At 32.7% G+C, this 14,360-nt stretch overlaps 1 protein-coding gene and 1 long non-coding RNA gene across 11 annotated transcripts in view; one reads left to right on the forward strand and one right to left on the reverse strand.

The window, feature by feature from the left end:
- The window catches only part of LOC118735985, a 310,322-nt gene that overhangs the window by 257,546 nt on the left and 38,416 nt on the right, over window positions 1-14,360 (forward strand). The window lies entirely within an intron of this gene.
- LOC118735978 overlaps window positions 1-14,360 on the reverse strand; it is a 154,016-nt gene that overhangs the window by 127,230 nt on the left and 12,426 nt on the right. For all 9 annotated transcript variants that reach the window (XM_036466062.1, XM_036466067.1, XM_036466068.1 and 6 more), the window contains one exon: window positions 9,498-9,758. In XM_036466062.1, coding sequence (XP_036321955.1) covers window positions 9,498-9,561 — 64 coding nt within the window. In that variant the 5' untranslated portion in view covers window positions 9,562-9,758. The remainder of the gene's footprint in view (window positions 1-9,497; window positions 9,759-14,360) is intronic.

The raw sequence follows: 14,360 nt of genomic DNA on the forward strand, positions 1-14,360 counted from the left end.
TCAGTGGAAATGGTTTTTGTGTGTTGTGTGGATCAAATTATTGTCAAGAAATTTGTTGGACTATTCTAGGGTATTCAGGTATAATACCTTGTAAATTCTATAATAACACACTTTTCATTTAATATGTAAAAAAAGTAAAAAAAAAGTATTGTCAATTACTTATTGTTACAGATGGGAAAAATGTAGAAGAAATTGACGACCAAGTCGAACTGGATTTGCTGCATGATGATAGTTGCACGGATGAAATAATAAGTGTTTATAATAATATATGGTTGGTTGACTGAGCATCTCAGAAACGAAATTATTTTTTTAAACCGTCAGATTAAGAAAACCCCTCCAGATAATCATCAGATTATGAAGCAGCACGACCAGGGCATCGAGATGAACCTTCTGTATGAAAAGTAAATCCAAATGGCGATTTTTTTTTTTTGCATCTTCAAGAAGACTTGCGTCACATTTGAATCGTCAGATTATTGAATGGGAGATTCATTCGGGCCCATTTAACATCCCTTGTGAATATCTGACGCGCTCGAGTAAATTTTTTGTCACCCATTTTTGGCCCGTACGCCCACCCCCACCATGCAAACCGGCAGATTAGTATATTTCCGTCATCAGAAACACGTTTTATTTATGCACTATTAATTATCTGACGCCTTCGAGTAAATCCATGTAACTGTTTTTTTTTTTACATTTTTGGAAGCCTGTAGATCCTCCACCCACCGCTGTAAGGTAGAACTTCACATGCCCTTTTTTCTTCTTCTTCACATCACATAATCATCAAAATCCAACAGGTCAAAATGACGCTCGAGTAAATCCCGATTTAGCATCGTGGGCTCCCCTACTATTAAGTTTCCATCTAAGTAAATTTCTATCTACATATTTGTAATTTGAAAAGCATACTATTTGAAATATCCAGTTAAAGAAATTATTTTCGCCCTGTCCTTAATTGTTGTACCTACTTATTTAGTTTTAAAGTAAGCAAAGTTAATCGACTTAAAGTCGCTTTAAAAACGTATCTTCTGTTTTGCGATGCAAGTCAGAGCAACAGTGTCGGAAGATTTGTGATTGCAACAGCTACACCGTCAGCAACAATGATGCCAATATATGTATGTAACCATAGAGCAACTGCTGCTGACAATGACAGCAAAATGACAACAAAAGCAACAATTGCGTTTATTTCAATTTCGCTTGAAAAATTCTAAGCAAATATGCACACACATACAATCGTACTTCGATACAATGCCTGGCTGCTGACTCAAATTCCTGAAACACTGGCGGCAAAAATGAACCGAATACAAATATGTATAAACATTTATTAGCTAAATTCCATAGAGCAGGTCAGAATATAAGCTCGCAAGTCTGGGTAGCTCTGGAAGAACAGCTGAGCGGCAATGCAGAAGAAAGATAAGCACACATCAAGCGATGAAAATGCTAAGTGAAGACAAAGTGTACAGCTTCAAACAAATGGGGGTGGCATAGCAGTGTGCCAGGACATTCCCTGCGGTTGCCTGTTTGTGGTCAGCTGGCGGTTGGTACCCCACACTCCCCAAGGGAACTACCAAAAATTGGCTACGTACATATGTATGTAAGTGAAGATTTCATCATTTATTTACTCGTGCACTCGTCCACTCATTTCAGCACTTGTTTATTCCGCTCCGCACTCCGAAGTGCGTACTTCATTTGCAAAAAGTGTCTGACAAAGCTCAGAAGCCTCAGGGGCATGCAATATGCGGGTGCCACCAGCAGCTACACCACAAAACAATTTCTCAATTTGTTAACAAAGCAACAAAAATGAGAATTAGAAACACAAATCTAAGCAACTTACTGTGTTTTCATAACACAATATAACGACAAAAGCTTTAATTCTTGAGAGAAATGTGGCAAATGAAAATTCTGAATAGATGGGGAAGTGCGTTTGATTTTTCATTTGTAATTGACAAAATTTGTCTTTCAAAGTTGAAGTGCTGTTGGTTGTCCTGTAAATGAACTGCGAGTGGCTTTGATAATTGAGTGTAAATGAAGTTCATAGTCCAACAAAACAAAACCTTTCCATTTATTAAACCTAAATTTAATAAAAAAATGTCGAATTTGTTGCAAGGCATATACATACAGTGGCGGTCAAAAGTAAATGGATGGGGTTTTGTTTTTAATATTTACGAAGTTTTTCAAACTAAAATATTTTTTATTTTTTGTAAACTTTACTTTAACAAAAACCATATAAATCAATCATTAAAATTTTATACAGGATTTAAAAAAAAATTCCAAGAATTTGTATTTAAATTTTGAGCTTTTAGATCAGGATTTTTATAAAATTTTTGGGTATGCAGTTAAAAAGGTCGAAATTTGATGAACATTTTTTGAGTTTTTCTAAATTCTTTATAAAGCTTAGAATCCAGCTATCAAGAAAAATAACAAGAACATTTTTTCATTGTTTCTGTTGCTTCAAAAATTACTTTGCTTTTGTTGTAAATTTTCTTGAAGAAACTGATTGAAAAAATTTTGTTAGCAGAAATTTTCTTTCCCATTTCTTGTGTGTAATTTTATATGAATTTTGCGTTTTTCTTGAGTGCTGGGAACAGCCCTTAAACTTTGAAAGTTTGATCTATACGTTTTTTATTAAAGCTTGAACCATATTTGTATAAAAAATAACAAAAAATGTTATCTTGAAAATAAAGAACATTGTAACAAAAACTTAAAACAAAACGCTATTCATCCACTTTTGATCGGCACTGTAAGAACTTGGTGTATTATGTAGGAAGTTTAATATGCATCTACTTACTTCGAACGGCGGAATATTTTTTGTGAGAATATTTATTGCCAAAATGCTGTTGCTAAGATATGTATATGTACGCTCCTTAGCGTGATCAAAACTAAATTAAAAGCGCCGCTTATTTCAAAAGAATTCATTATACGAAAATTTACTTTAAAAATTAATTGATCAATTAATTAATTTTGTGGAATTACAACAGAGTGCTCGTAACGCAAAAAGGTCCGTTTTGCGGAGTTATCGGCAGTGATAAGTTCGTTAAATTCAATACATCAAGCTATTTTCATTTAAGCTCTAAAATCAAGAATTCAAACTATTCCACCATTCGAATCAATTAATATTTACATCGGGAAAACAGACATACATACATATGTATGAATTTGTATCCAAACAACAAAAGCAGAAAAAGCAAATCAATCAAATAGCCATTAAGTTAAGCTGCTGTTCAATAGCCATAGGAGAATTGCCACAAATAATAATTGGCTTCGGCTGTCTTTGCCAATGTGGCTTAATTAACATAACAAAGGATATATTTGTGTGTATGCAACTGCATATGTATGTACTATGTGTGTAGAAATAGCAACTGCTAAAATACATATGTATATGCAATATATATGTATATGTATTTTCCACTTAGTAAGGATAATAAAATCAATATCAAAAGAGGCGACAACCCTAATCCTGGCATAAAATTGAAACTGAGTCAATTATCCAGCTTCGTTTTCAGTTTGCAAGTGTGCGCATAAATTAGTGTTTGTGATGGCAGTGTCCTCCAGGCGATTTGTTTCACTAAAATCTCTTATCGAATTTCAGTTCGATTATATTTATTCATAAATACGAGTGGCTGTTTAGTGATTGGCTAATTCAGTTGAAATAGGTATATTTACTAGAAGAATTTAAATTTGCATAATCGGTGAATTGAGAGAAATTTATTTAATTTTATTTGACATGAAGAGTGTTTTATATTACAAGTACACATATATGAAAAAGCTTTGTGTGTTTTCCATACATGAATTTATGTTAGCTAAATGAAAAGTTAAAATTTGTGAATTGAGAATTTTGATGTTTATTGCAAAATTAAATCTGCTGATCCCAACTCAAAATTTGTTCAAAGTTTTTGATAATTCGTGCGGCCGACAAATATCTACTTTTGATTAATTCTCAATGCTGGTGGCCGTAAAGCTCCAAAAATCAGCTTACATAAATATGTATGTAGGAAATTCCGAATTCCTAGAAAAACAACCAAAAAAACTTCTGTTTTTAAACTTTTTGTTAATTCTAAAAGAAAATACAGAAAATTCGCACTATGAAATTATTGCACTTTTAAGAGATCTCGAGTGTTCCAATAAGAATTGGTAAACTAAAAAATATTGGGACCTATTTTTTAAACTGAAAATGGAAAATTCCAAAAAGAATGGAGCGACAAGACAAAATTATGAACTGGGTTTAGTTTTTAAAAATTTTGCTCTTTTCATTTTTCTAACTATTAATTATTATTAGGGTTGTTAATTTTTCGCTTTTTACGATCCCGGCATTTTTGGGTTGTCGTTATCACAGCCCCGGGATTAGTTCCGGGATCTAGATATTCATTACTTTTCAACAACTTAAATCGAAAAAATTGCTTCTGAATATCTCTCCTGCCATAAAATAAATAAATGAAACCTACATTTTTATTTAAAGTGGCGTTTTTTTTCTCTCTGATGTCAGGATTTATTTTATTTTTGTTGTTACAAAGATATGATTAATTCCAAAAATTATTTAAAAAAAAAAATTCAATGCAATGGAATAAAAATATGGGTACCAAATTAAATAGGAAATTTCTCTAGAATCAACAAAAAATTAAAATCTTGTGGATTCCCAAGGACGGATAGTTAATTTTTTAAGCTGATAAAATTAGAATAACGAAATTTAAGGATTTTATCGATTTTATTTAAGTCCTCAGCATATAATTTTTTCAAAAACAAATATTGCGAAATTACAAGGATAAAATTTTAAAAGGACATTCTCAATACTTGCCAGTCCTAATGTACCAAAAACGTGAATCTGTTTAAATTCTACAGAATTTCCTCTTTAATTCGATACCCGTACTTCTTCTCTAAGCACATTTCACTGAATCTTTAAAATCAGTTCGGAATTACTGACGGCAGAGCGAAAAACTAAAAACGCAATTTTACTTTAATTAGCCCATGGTTTCGCGAATATATTGATTTTTTTGTTTAAAATTTACTTACGGTAGACTAGCTAGACATTTATAAAAAAATATTAATCATTAAATAAAAAAGATATATAGCCAATACTGGTCAATAAAGAGAGTAAAAAAGGCCGGGATCCCGGGATTAACATTCAAAGTAGTAAGGTTTACACATTTGCTAAATCGCTAAATATATTTCTTTCAACATCGAATAAAAACCGATTTCCATTACTCGATATGATTTTATTTACTATACCTACAACAAAACTGCTTATATCTCGAGTTTTATTACCTTGAACAAAAGCTTTGGAGTAGCACATTTTGAAATGTCGCTACTTTTAATATAGGCTGCTATAGTTTTTTTTCTGCTCCCATTTTTTTCAAATCTCCGTTGAGCTATTAGAAATAATTGAAATCGAGTGAAGGGTTGATTAGTTAAAAGCAAATTGTTGTACGTAATTTGGCGCAGTCGGTTTAATTACATAGGTGAATGCATTCGGTCATTAATGAATATGTACTATACTCTTGCGGCCAACTAATTAAGTAAGTGCCATTTTAACAAGGCGGCGATTTTTTGTTTGTTTAATGTTTACTACATATTGTTTTTTTTTTATAAAAGTCTAGCTGTTTATATAAATCCATATTTCAATAAAAATCAACTAACTTTCACCAAATTTTTTAATCGGAATTTTTAGAAAAATTTTAAGTATGCATTTTTAATGCAAATTTATCAAAACTAGAGTTCGCCCAGCGGTTGAAATTCAACCGATAAAATTAGGGATTGTTTATGTGAGTTGAATGAGCTGAAAAAACATTAGTTGGAATGGGTTAAGTGGAGGGGAGTTTAGCTTAGCACTTAGCATACCATTAAACCATAAAATTAGATTAAATAACATAACATATGAAGCATAACACACCACAATATAACATCGCACAATCTTCAGTTGTATTTCCTTTTTATCCCTATCCCTTTCTTCCTCTCTATCTAAATCTTATTTATTTTGGTTTACTTTATGCCGAATGATGTTGCCTTTGATGCCTCATCAAGTGATATCATTTCATGTAGTGAAATTGGGTGTGGTGAGTTGCGGTGTGATGGAATTGGGTGTGGGAGTTACGGTGTGGTGAATTTAGGTGTGGTGAGTTAAGGTGTGGTGAGTTAAGGTGTGGTGAGAAAGTTGAGGTGTGGTGAATTAAGGTGTGGTGGATCAAGGTATGGTGAGTTGAGGTGTGGAGAGTTAAGGTGTGGTGAGAAAGTTGAGGTGTGGTGAATTAAGGTGTGGTGGATTTAGGTGTGGGGGTTAAGGTGTGGTGAGTTGAGGTGTGGTGAATTGGGTGTGGTGAATTTAGGTGTGGGGAGTTAAGGTGTGGTGAATTAATGTGTGGTGAGCTCTGGTGGAGTAAGTTTTTAAGCGGATGTGAGATGAGTTGAGGTAAGTTAAGTTAAGTTAAGGGGTTATGATCTTTATCCTTATCTTCATCTTCATCTTCATCTTCATCTTCATCTTCATCTTCATCTTCATCTTCATCTTCATCTTCGTCTTCAGTTTCTTCCTCGTCTTGGTCTTCATCTTCTTTTTCATCTTTATCTTTTCCTTTTCTTGATCTAAATATGTCCGTTATTTTCTTCATTTACATATTCACCCCACCATTGTTATTGGGTTAGGTATTTAAATTTTCCTTCCTCTTTGTGTTTATATTTAGGTTTCTTTACTTTTATTTAAATTTCTTTATTTATCCCTTTCTTCTTCTCCATACTCAACTTTACCTTCTTCCTTTTTTGAGTCTAATCTATTCATGTACATACATACATACATCTTATTCCTAAACTGCTGCTTCCCTGCAAAAATCGCGACTACTCCATGCATGCATGTAAAGAGGACTCCCGAAGGACCAAGGAGTACTCCAAAATTAACCACAATTCATATAAAAAATATGGTCCAATTAACATTGCGATGTCCTAGGGCAGGACCATGTACTCAATCTCTGCATTACATCAGAGTAGCACAAAACTACTCCAACAAACTCCAATGACATTGTTGTTATATTTTTTCATTTGTACACGATTTTGTTCTTCACTTAACAGGTGCTTTTTTTGAAATTAATAAAAACCAAAAACAAAAATTAAAAATTGCATGTTGCCTCTGACGACATTCGAACCCGAACATGCTGGGAGCTAAGAACTAACAGCCAGCATCTCTACACGTTCAGCTACAGCAAATGCAAATGTGCTTTCAAATGCTGAACTTCAATCACATTTCGTTAAAACACGAGCAGTGATCGGGTAACAATAAGCTGGTGCTATAGCATGCCAGAGGAACACTTTTGTAAGTACTCCAATATACCACACATAGACTACATGGTCCAACGATTTTTGCAGGGTTAGCACGTTTTTTTAATTCACTATCAATATTAAAGCATACATTTAGGAGGCATTTCCGCCCCAACCATGTACATGTATGGTACTTGTATTGGTGTGACTTTTGAATTGATTTTTTCGCTCTATTTTAAACTAATTTGAAATTTTAAAAATTGCCTGCACATCAGCATCAAAATACCTTTCTAATGATATATAATTGTTTATACCTTAGAAGTATAGTTTAGCCGTAAAAGGGGTGTAAACGAAACATGATTGCCTATTTATATAATTGATAAAGTGCAACGCAGTTTCCTAGACTCTTGCATGTAGCACTTTATGCTACTAAAATTTAATGGGAATATGGATTTATATGGGGTGCTTGTTACACAATGAGCTAGATTTAAACACAAAAATATTAAAACATTTATTACATAAACAGTAAAAAGAAAAATAATCTATACTGGTTAAAATGGCACTAACATAATTAGTTGACGACAACTGTATATGTATATAGTTATGCCTATGAAACTGTGTACGTAAGGAAGTATTGCATACGCAGTGACAGCGACCATCTTGCTGGATAATAGATCGACTTTATTGATTTATCAATTCAATTATGTACTGGTAGATATGTACATATATACATATTTACATATCGCACACACTCCAAACACTCAAAAGAGGCACAACTCAAAAACAAGATCTAGAAATATAACAGCTCGTACAGATTAAAAGCAATTGGTACAAAAACAAATATAATAGTTTATAGTTTTCTAGTTAAAGAATATAGTCATGAAAAATCGACCTATTTTTTTTTTGGAGTTGTGACACTTTCGAAGAGCGTGTGCTATATACGAAGCAGACCATACAACGCCAGTCACCTTAGTACCTAAATTAAACTTTAAAGGAGAGCTGTAACTATTCAAGATTTTAGTTTTATCTGCTCCACACACAACATTAATAATCCTTGCGGCATTTTCGAAGGCCATCTTTTTGGAGTTCATTTTATTGAATGTAAATATCGAAAAAAGATTTAAAAAAAAAAAAGTTAGTAATAAAAAATGCTTCTTAAACAAGCTTTCTTAATACGAAACAAATTGGACAAAATATCTAGACTCCTGAGTCACGTATTGGTAAAATTTTTTTGTGGAGTTATTCCTTTCCATGTAGGTATAATAGTCATATGTATTTACTTATATATAAATATAAACAAAATCCGACCATAGATGCAGGATTTGGAAATAAATTGACCACGCGCCACCTACCAGTATTTTTTTTTTTTTTGCGGCGAATCAAATCGGATTATAAAAACTGGGTTTTCAATTATCTCGACTCCGGCATCTCCTAGCAGATTAATCTCATTTCTTTCCTATTGCATTGTCATTGGGTTCTGAGCAGAATTTGAACTTTCAATCCTTCAGCTCATCGGGAAGTTGGTTAAAATCGACTTCAAGATTTGACCCAAACAAACATACATACATACATGATGCATACAAATGAAATAAAATCTAATAAAATAATAATAGTACTAAAACCGAGGCGAAACTTTGTCATTTTTTTTGTCTCTAAATTTATGTCATTGCACATTTACAAAAAAATACATTAAAAAGAACGAAAAAATTGGAGTAATCAGTTTATTTTAAGGTATGGAAACTTAACCTCAAAAACGCCTTAAAAATGCCATCAATATGAACCATGTTTTTTTTAATCGAAAGAAAAGGTTCCGATTTTTAATCTTTCTATAGGACGACGGACGGAACAAAGTTTGGTCCATGTCAAGGTCGGCATTTATAATGTATAACTTCTGTTTGCTAATATTTTGCACTACTTTGTACTACAAGTAAATGCTATATTTTCATATGAACCTACAACAATAGAATAAAAAAATCAAAACAAAAGTTATTAGAAGAAGTTTAACACAAATCTCAATAACTTTTAGTTGAATATAATTCTTCTTAATTTTTTCCGATGAAATCTCATTGTGCGTCGGGGCGTATACTTAACCTGCCGTTTCATCTTATCTTCCATATTTTTAGTTGCTTATATGCATGTGTACGTGTGCACACAAATTTACTTCTTTATATAAATAAAATGGGAGTGACCTTTTAAAAGACTTAAAAGTTTATACTAGTATTCGATAATAGTTTCTACATATTTAGTTGGATTTTCTCTGTACTTACCTACTACAAACAAACACAAGATGGTGCAAAACATCGACCAGTTGAAGAAGCTATTAAGCTGCATTTTTCGGAAATTTATGTTTTTAAGTATTAATTTGATAATTTTTAGAAAAGTTGTATGAATCTATCCAATTATTGGCTGCTATATTTCCGGTGGTTTCGTTGATTGCAAAAACATTATTTTCTAGAGTTTTATATGGTTGGGTTTGTTGAGTTATAGCCGATGATTTTCCGGGCTGGCAGTAGAAGGTTCGACACTAGCTGAAAGCAAGATAAAATATTGCATAGAAATTACTGAAAAGTTATTGAAATATAGAAAAAAAGTTGAAATATCTACGTATATATGTTTAAGATTCCGATTTCGATTGTATTTGTACATTGCTAGGCTCATTCGAAGTAAAGACTCTATTAAAATTAAATGATTTACCATTACCCAGCGCAGGTGAAATTCATTCAATTCGTAGATTTAAAACACTGAAACATACATACACCTATGTAAATATTGTATATATATAGATAACTCTCAGTATTACTTATCTAGTTTTGTACCTATATCTATTACCAACAACTCTTTTCTTTCATATTCTCTGCCACTTATCCGGCTTTGAGCCACAATTTGCTAATCTGTGAAAATATTTGCATATAAACATTTGCAATTCACCCCGACAACCACAACCATAACGTTAATCCATAGATCCTTTCGCAATTTTCACACCCTGCAATACGTATGCACTACACATACAAAAGAGAAAAAAAAGAAAAGCTGTTTAAGAAACATACAAACGTATATGAGTTGTACGGTTGTTGGTTGTGGATGCATAAATGCTTGACTTAATCCGTTAATAAATATTTACAGCTCACTCGCACACCATCCGACAGAATATTCCAAGTGGCAAAGCCAACTGTGGAGAATAATAAATACATATAGACAAACATATGTATGTATGCATGAAGTGCGCTACCCAAAAAGAAACATTGATGAAGGGGAAAGCCGCGTAGGAGTATGTTAAACATATTTTTTTTTTCTCATAAGCTCTAGGCTTGGACACTTTTAATATTTTGCAATTTTAATATTTTTTATTTTTTATTGTTTCAAAGTTTCGCAAATAGGCTCTAGTTTGTAAAATTGTTACGACGCTGTAAATATATGTTTGTTCTTCTTTATCCAAGTAAATTAATAAAACAAACTAACCAACAATAAACGAGATTTATTCCTTAATTGCCTGTGTTGTCTCCTCCATTGCTGGAACAATCCGACTAGATTAATGTGCAAATAACTTTTTACCGCACGCCCACATGCAATGCACTCATAAACAATGTACAATATACGATTGTATAGAAGAAATGTACATAGATATGTTTAGCTGCATGTGTACTTGTGTGCATGTAATTGCAACTGTCGCCGAGAAAAAATGACATGCAACAAACCGGTTGGTTGCCTTGGATTTAGCGGTAACTGGTATAAAAGGGTTATAAAAGCAATTAAAAGTTTCATTTCATTTTTGCCTACGATTGGAATGGATGATGGGAGGGGGAATTTATGTATGCAAAAGAAAATGATTATTCGCAAAGTGTGTACACATAAGCAGGAGAGCAAAATGATAGAAAGAGAAAAACTCGAGTTTTATAACGTTGATAGAAAATGCTATAAGGAATCTTAAGAAGCGTAAAAAATTAATAAATATTTTGCGTTTACACATCTCCCGAGATATAAGAGAACCCATTAACCAATGGTTACTTAATTTTGCTGTACTTTCTGTTTTCGAATTCTTGGAAAAACCAACTATTCGACATCTCTATACGTTTGTTTTTTGTTTTTGTCTATCTTGTCTCTGGAAGCCTTGAGATAAAATTGAAATACAACAAAATACCAAAAATATAACAAAAATTATTACGCAAACCTTTGGCTTATGCACTTGGTTCTGTTCTATCACAGGAGTCATTAGCTAGAGCTTTTGGCCGCGATTCTACTCCGATTTGTGGTGTGCACCTTGCTGTTGTCACACAAAGAGGGTTGGACCCATAGTTCTACGCTGCCTCCGAACAGAAGATGGGTTTTATTTAGAAGCTTTCTTCATGCCAAAAATACACTCGGAGGTGTGCTATTGCCTGCCGAGAGGTGATCGCTAATAGAAAACACTTTTTACATTTTAGATGTTGCTCGGGCCAGAGCTTGAAAAAAGGATGCAAATATAGGCATACGAGATATATATTCCGCTTAATTAAAAAAACATATTCTTAAAGTTTTGTTTCGTTAGTAAGACGATAACCCGCAACGACTTGAAGTCTAGGTTTTGGTAACAAACCACTGCTTCGATTTTGTTTTTTGTGAAAATTAACAAAAAACAAGTAAGCACAGGCCGTCTTCAGCTATACCGAAGCCTTCTTGCCAATTGCGGGCATTTTTTTGATGCTTCTGAGACCAGAAATTTAACCATGGACCTCCCGACTGGCAGTACTATAATCCGAAAATAGGCATTAAAAATGCAATCAAGTATAAAAAAAAGTGAAAATAAAACAAAACGTAAATTTTTCACTGATATATATATATATATATTTTAATTTATATATATTATAAGCATTTTTTCACTTTATTTAAACTTTTAAAATAAAACCAGTTTAACGGGTTTTCCTACTTTTTTTCAAATCGCAATTTTTCGAATAACTCGAAACCCGGTTTTGGAAAAAGGCGAATAATCGCCTATAAGCAAATTCGAGATCAATTAGTCTCCGACTTATATATAACTGGCACATTGTGAACGAAATTTCTTGTGCGACGTTGGCATGCAGAAACTCTGCAGGAAATGTATTTAGTGTTAACTTGAAGTCGATTAGGAAGGAACCAAATGCCACTATTATCTGTATATTTTCTTTTTGGAAAGCTAACTATATTTCTGTGGCGATGGCTGCGAAATAGTCAAGGGTGGTTGCCGATGCATTAGATGCCAACTAACTTGTAACTAATAACTTTTAGACATAAAATATATTTTTAAAATTTTTTTTACCTGCTTATTTCTTATTACTTCATTTAATATTACATATTCTGCTGTAGGCGCTCAAACTGTACTAGAATTCCGTCAGACATAGCTTCAAAATGATATAATATAAAACTTCGATCTTGTGAAGTTCAGAAAAACGGGTATTCAATGTAAAATTTGTATGAGGATATTTATATAGAAACTTGCTTAAAGACTCCCCAGTGCGTCTGCATGACTCCTTCATTACTTTTCGACTAGTTTGAAATTAGCTTTTTGTAGTTAACAAAAAGTTATATTTTTTGGTGGTTTATTTTTTATCAATTGATAATTTTTTCTGCAGGGGAAAGTACTCGTTTAGCAAAGGTGGGAGATGCGGTTTGCAACTTTTATTGTCCTGTCATTTTTGAAAATCTTTTCGTTTGAATACGCTTTTGTTTTGCCCTTCCCATAAGCTTTTCCATATGCAATTATGGAAAAATGATAAACTATTGTACTAAATACACTGGTTTGGTTTACAGCAAAAATGTTCTATGGATGCCCCTATCCAATTCCTATGTAGAATTACTCGGAGATTCCGAAAATCGAGTTAATTTTTCTTCTATGGATACGTTTTTGAGATATTTGCAATTTATCGTTATGCAGCTTAAAGCAAACATTGGTTCCTTTTAATCACGTAAGTATATCTTACGAACCAATTTAAAAATTTTAAAATAAAATACAGCAAAAGAAAGCCAATGAAATTTTCCGTTAACCGCATATACATCACTTTCCGATAGGGCTTATAGTTTCTGACAAATTAATTAATCATTCCAGCCTTTTTTATTTTTTAATGAACAAATGAAAAATACCAACTTTTAACAGAAGAAAAATTAAAAAAAAAAAAACACTTCTGTGGCAAATTTTTGCCTTTGTACTAAAGCCTCTTCTGTTAAAAAAAAAAAGAAATAAGTTACTGATGAAGAAAATCGATGGATCAATACGAAATAATGAGTGGTAAAAAAAAAAAAATTCGCAAGATTTTTTGTATGAAATATGAGCAGAAAAGCGTGTTACTTAGGTTTTAGCGACGTATGAGTAACATTCTTTCGTGCTCAATTTTCATACAAATTTAAATTCTACGGAGCTTAACAGTTGCAAGTGACTAGTAAGGCAAAGCAATTGGACAAATTTGTTGGTTAGAGACAAAATTGCTTTTCATGGAAACGTCTAATACAATTTTCGCTAAAGAGAAAATACGAAGACAAAAAAGAGTTTTGGAAACGCATACGCTGCAGAGAAAGGGAGCAGGCTGTGGTGTGTCACATCATAAAAGTAATCGCCAATTTTCATTTTGTGCTGTAGCCAATTGCTTACAAAGGAGCTAAAGCGACAGAAATAGCTGTACGGACATTCATACACAGAGAAAAATATTGGCTAGATAAACGAGAAGATTGGCTATATGAAAAGTTTGCCGACTAAGTAATAAACAGACGGACAAATAAAGAAAATTCTAAAGAAATTCCTTATTGATTTTATGTGAAAAAATTTGTTATTATCTTTTATAAGAATATCTTTTTAAAATCACGCTACGTAGAGGAAACCTACTTGACTGCATCACTAAAAAGTAAACACTCCTTAATTAAGTAAACTGTCCCGGGTTTGGGGACAGGTCAGCGGAAACTGGGTTTTTTTCACTTTCTATTTTTAGCTTTTAACCTAATAAAAATCGAAGGAATTCCATTTTGACTTCATTGAAAATGTAATCGCAAAATAAGATGGCCTTCTTAAAAAAAAAAAAAAAACATTGAGATCTCTTCTAATTTTTTCAAATTTTATTAGGTGGTTTTCGCTCTGTGTACTGATTATCTAAATGCCTTTGCTAGGTTTTCGTTTTTTTGATGCAAAA

This window comes from Rhagoletis pomonella, unplaced genomic scaffold (assembly GCF_013731165.1).
Source record: "Rhagoletis pomonella isolate Grant_MI unplaced genomic scaffold, Rhpom_1.0 Rhpom_scaffold_00003, whole genome shotgun sequence".
NCBI classification, from domain to species: domain Eukaryota; kingdom Metazoa; phylum Arthropoda; class Insecta; order Diptera; family Tephritidae; genus Rhagoletis; species Rhagoletis pomonella.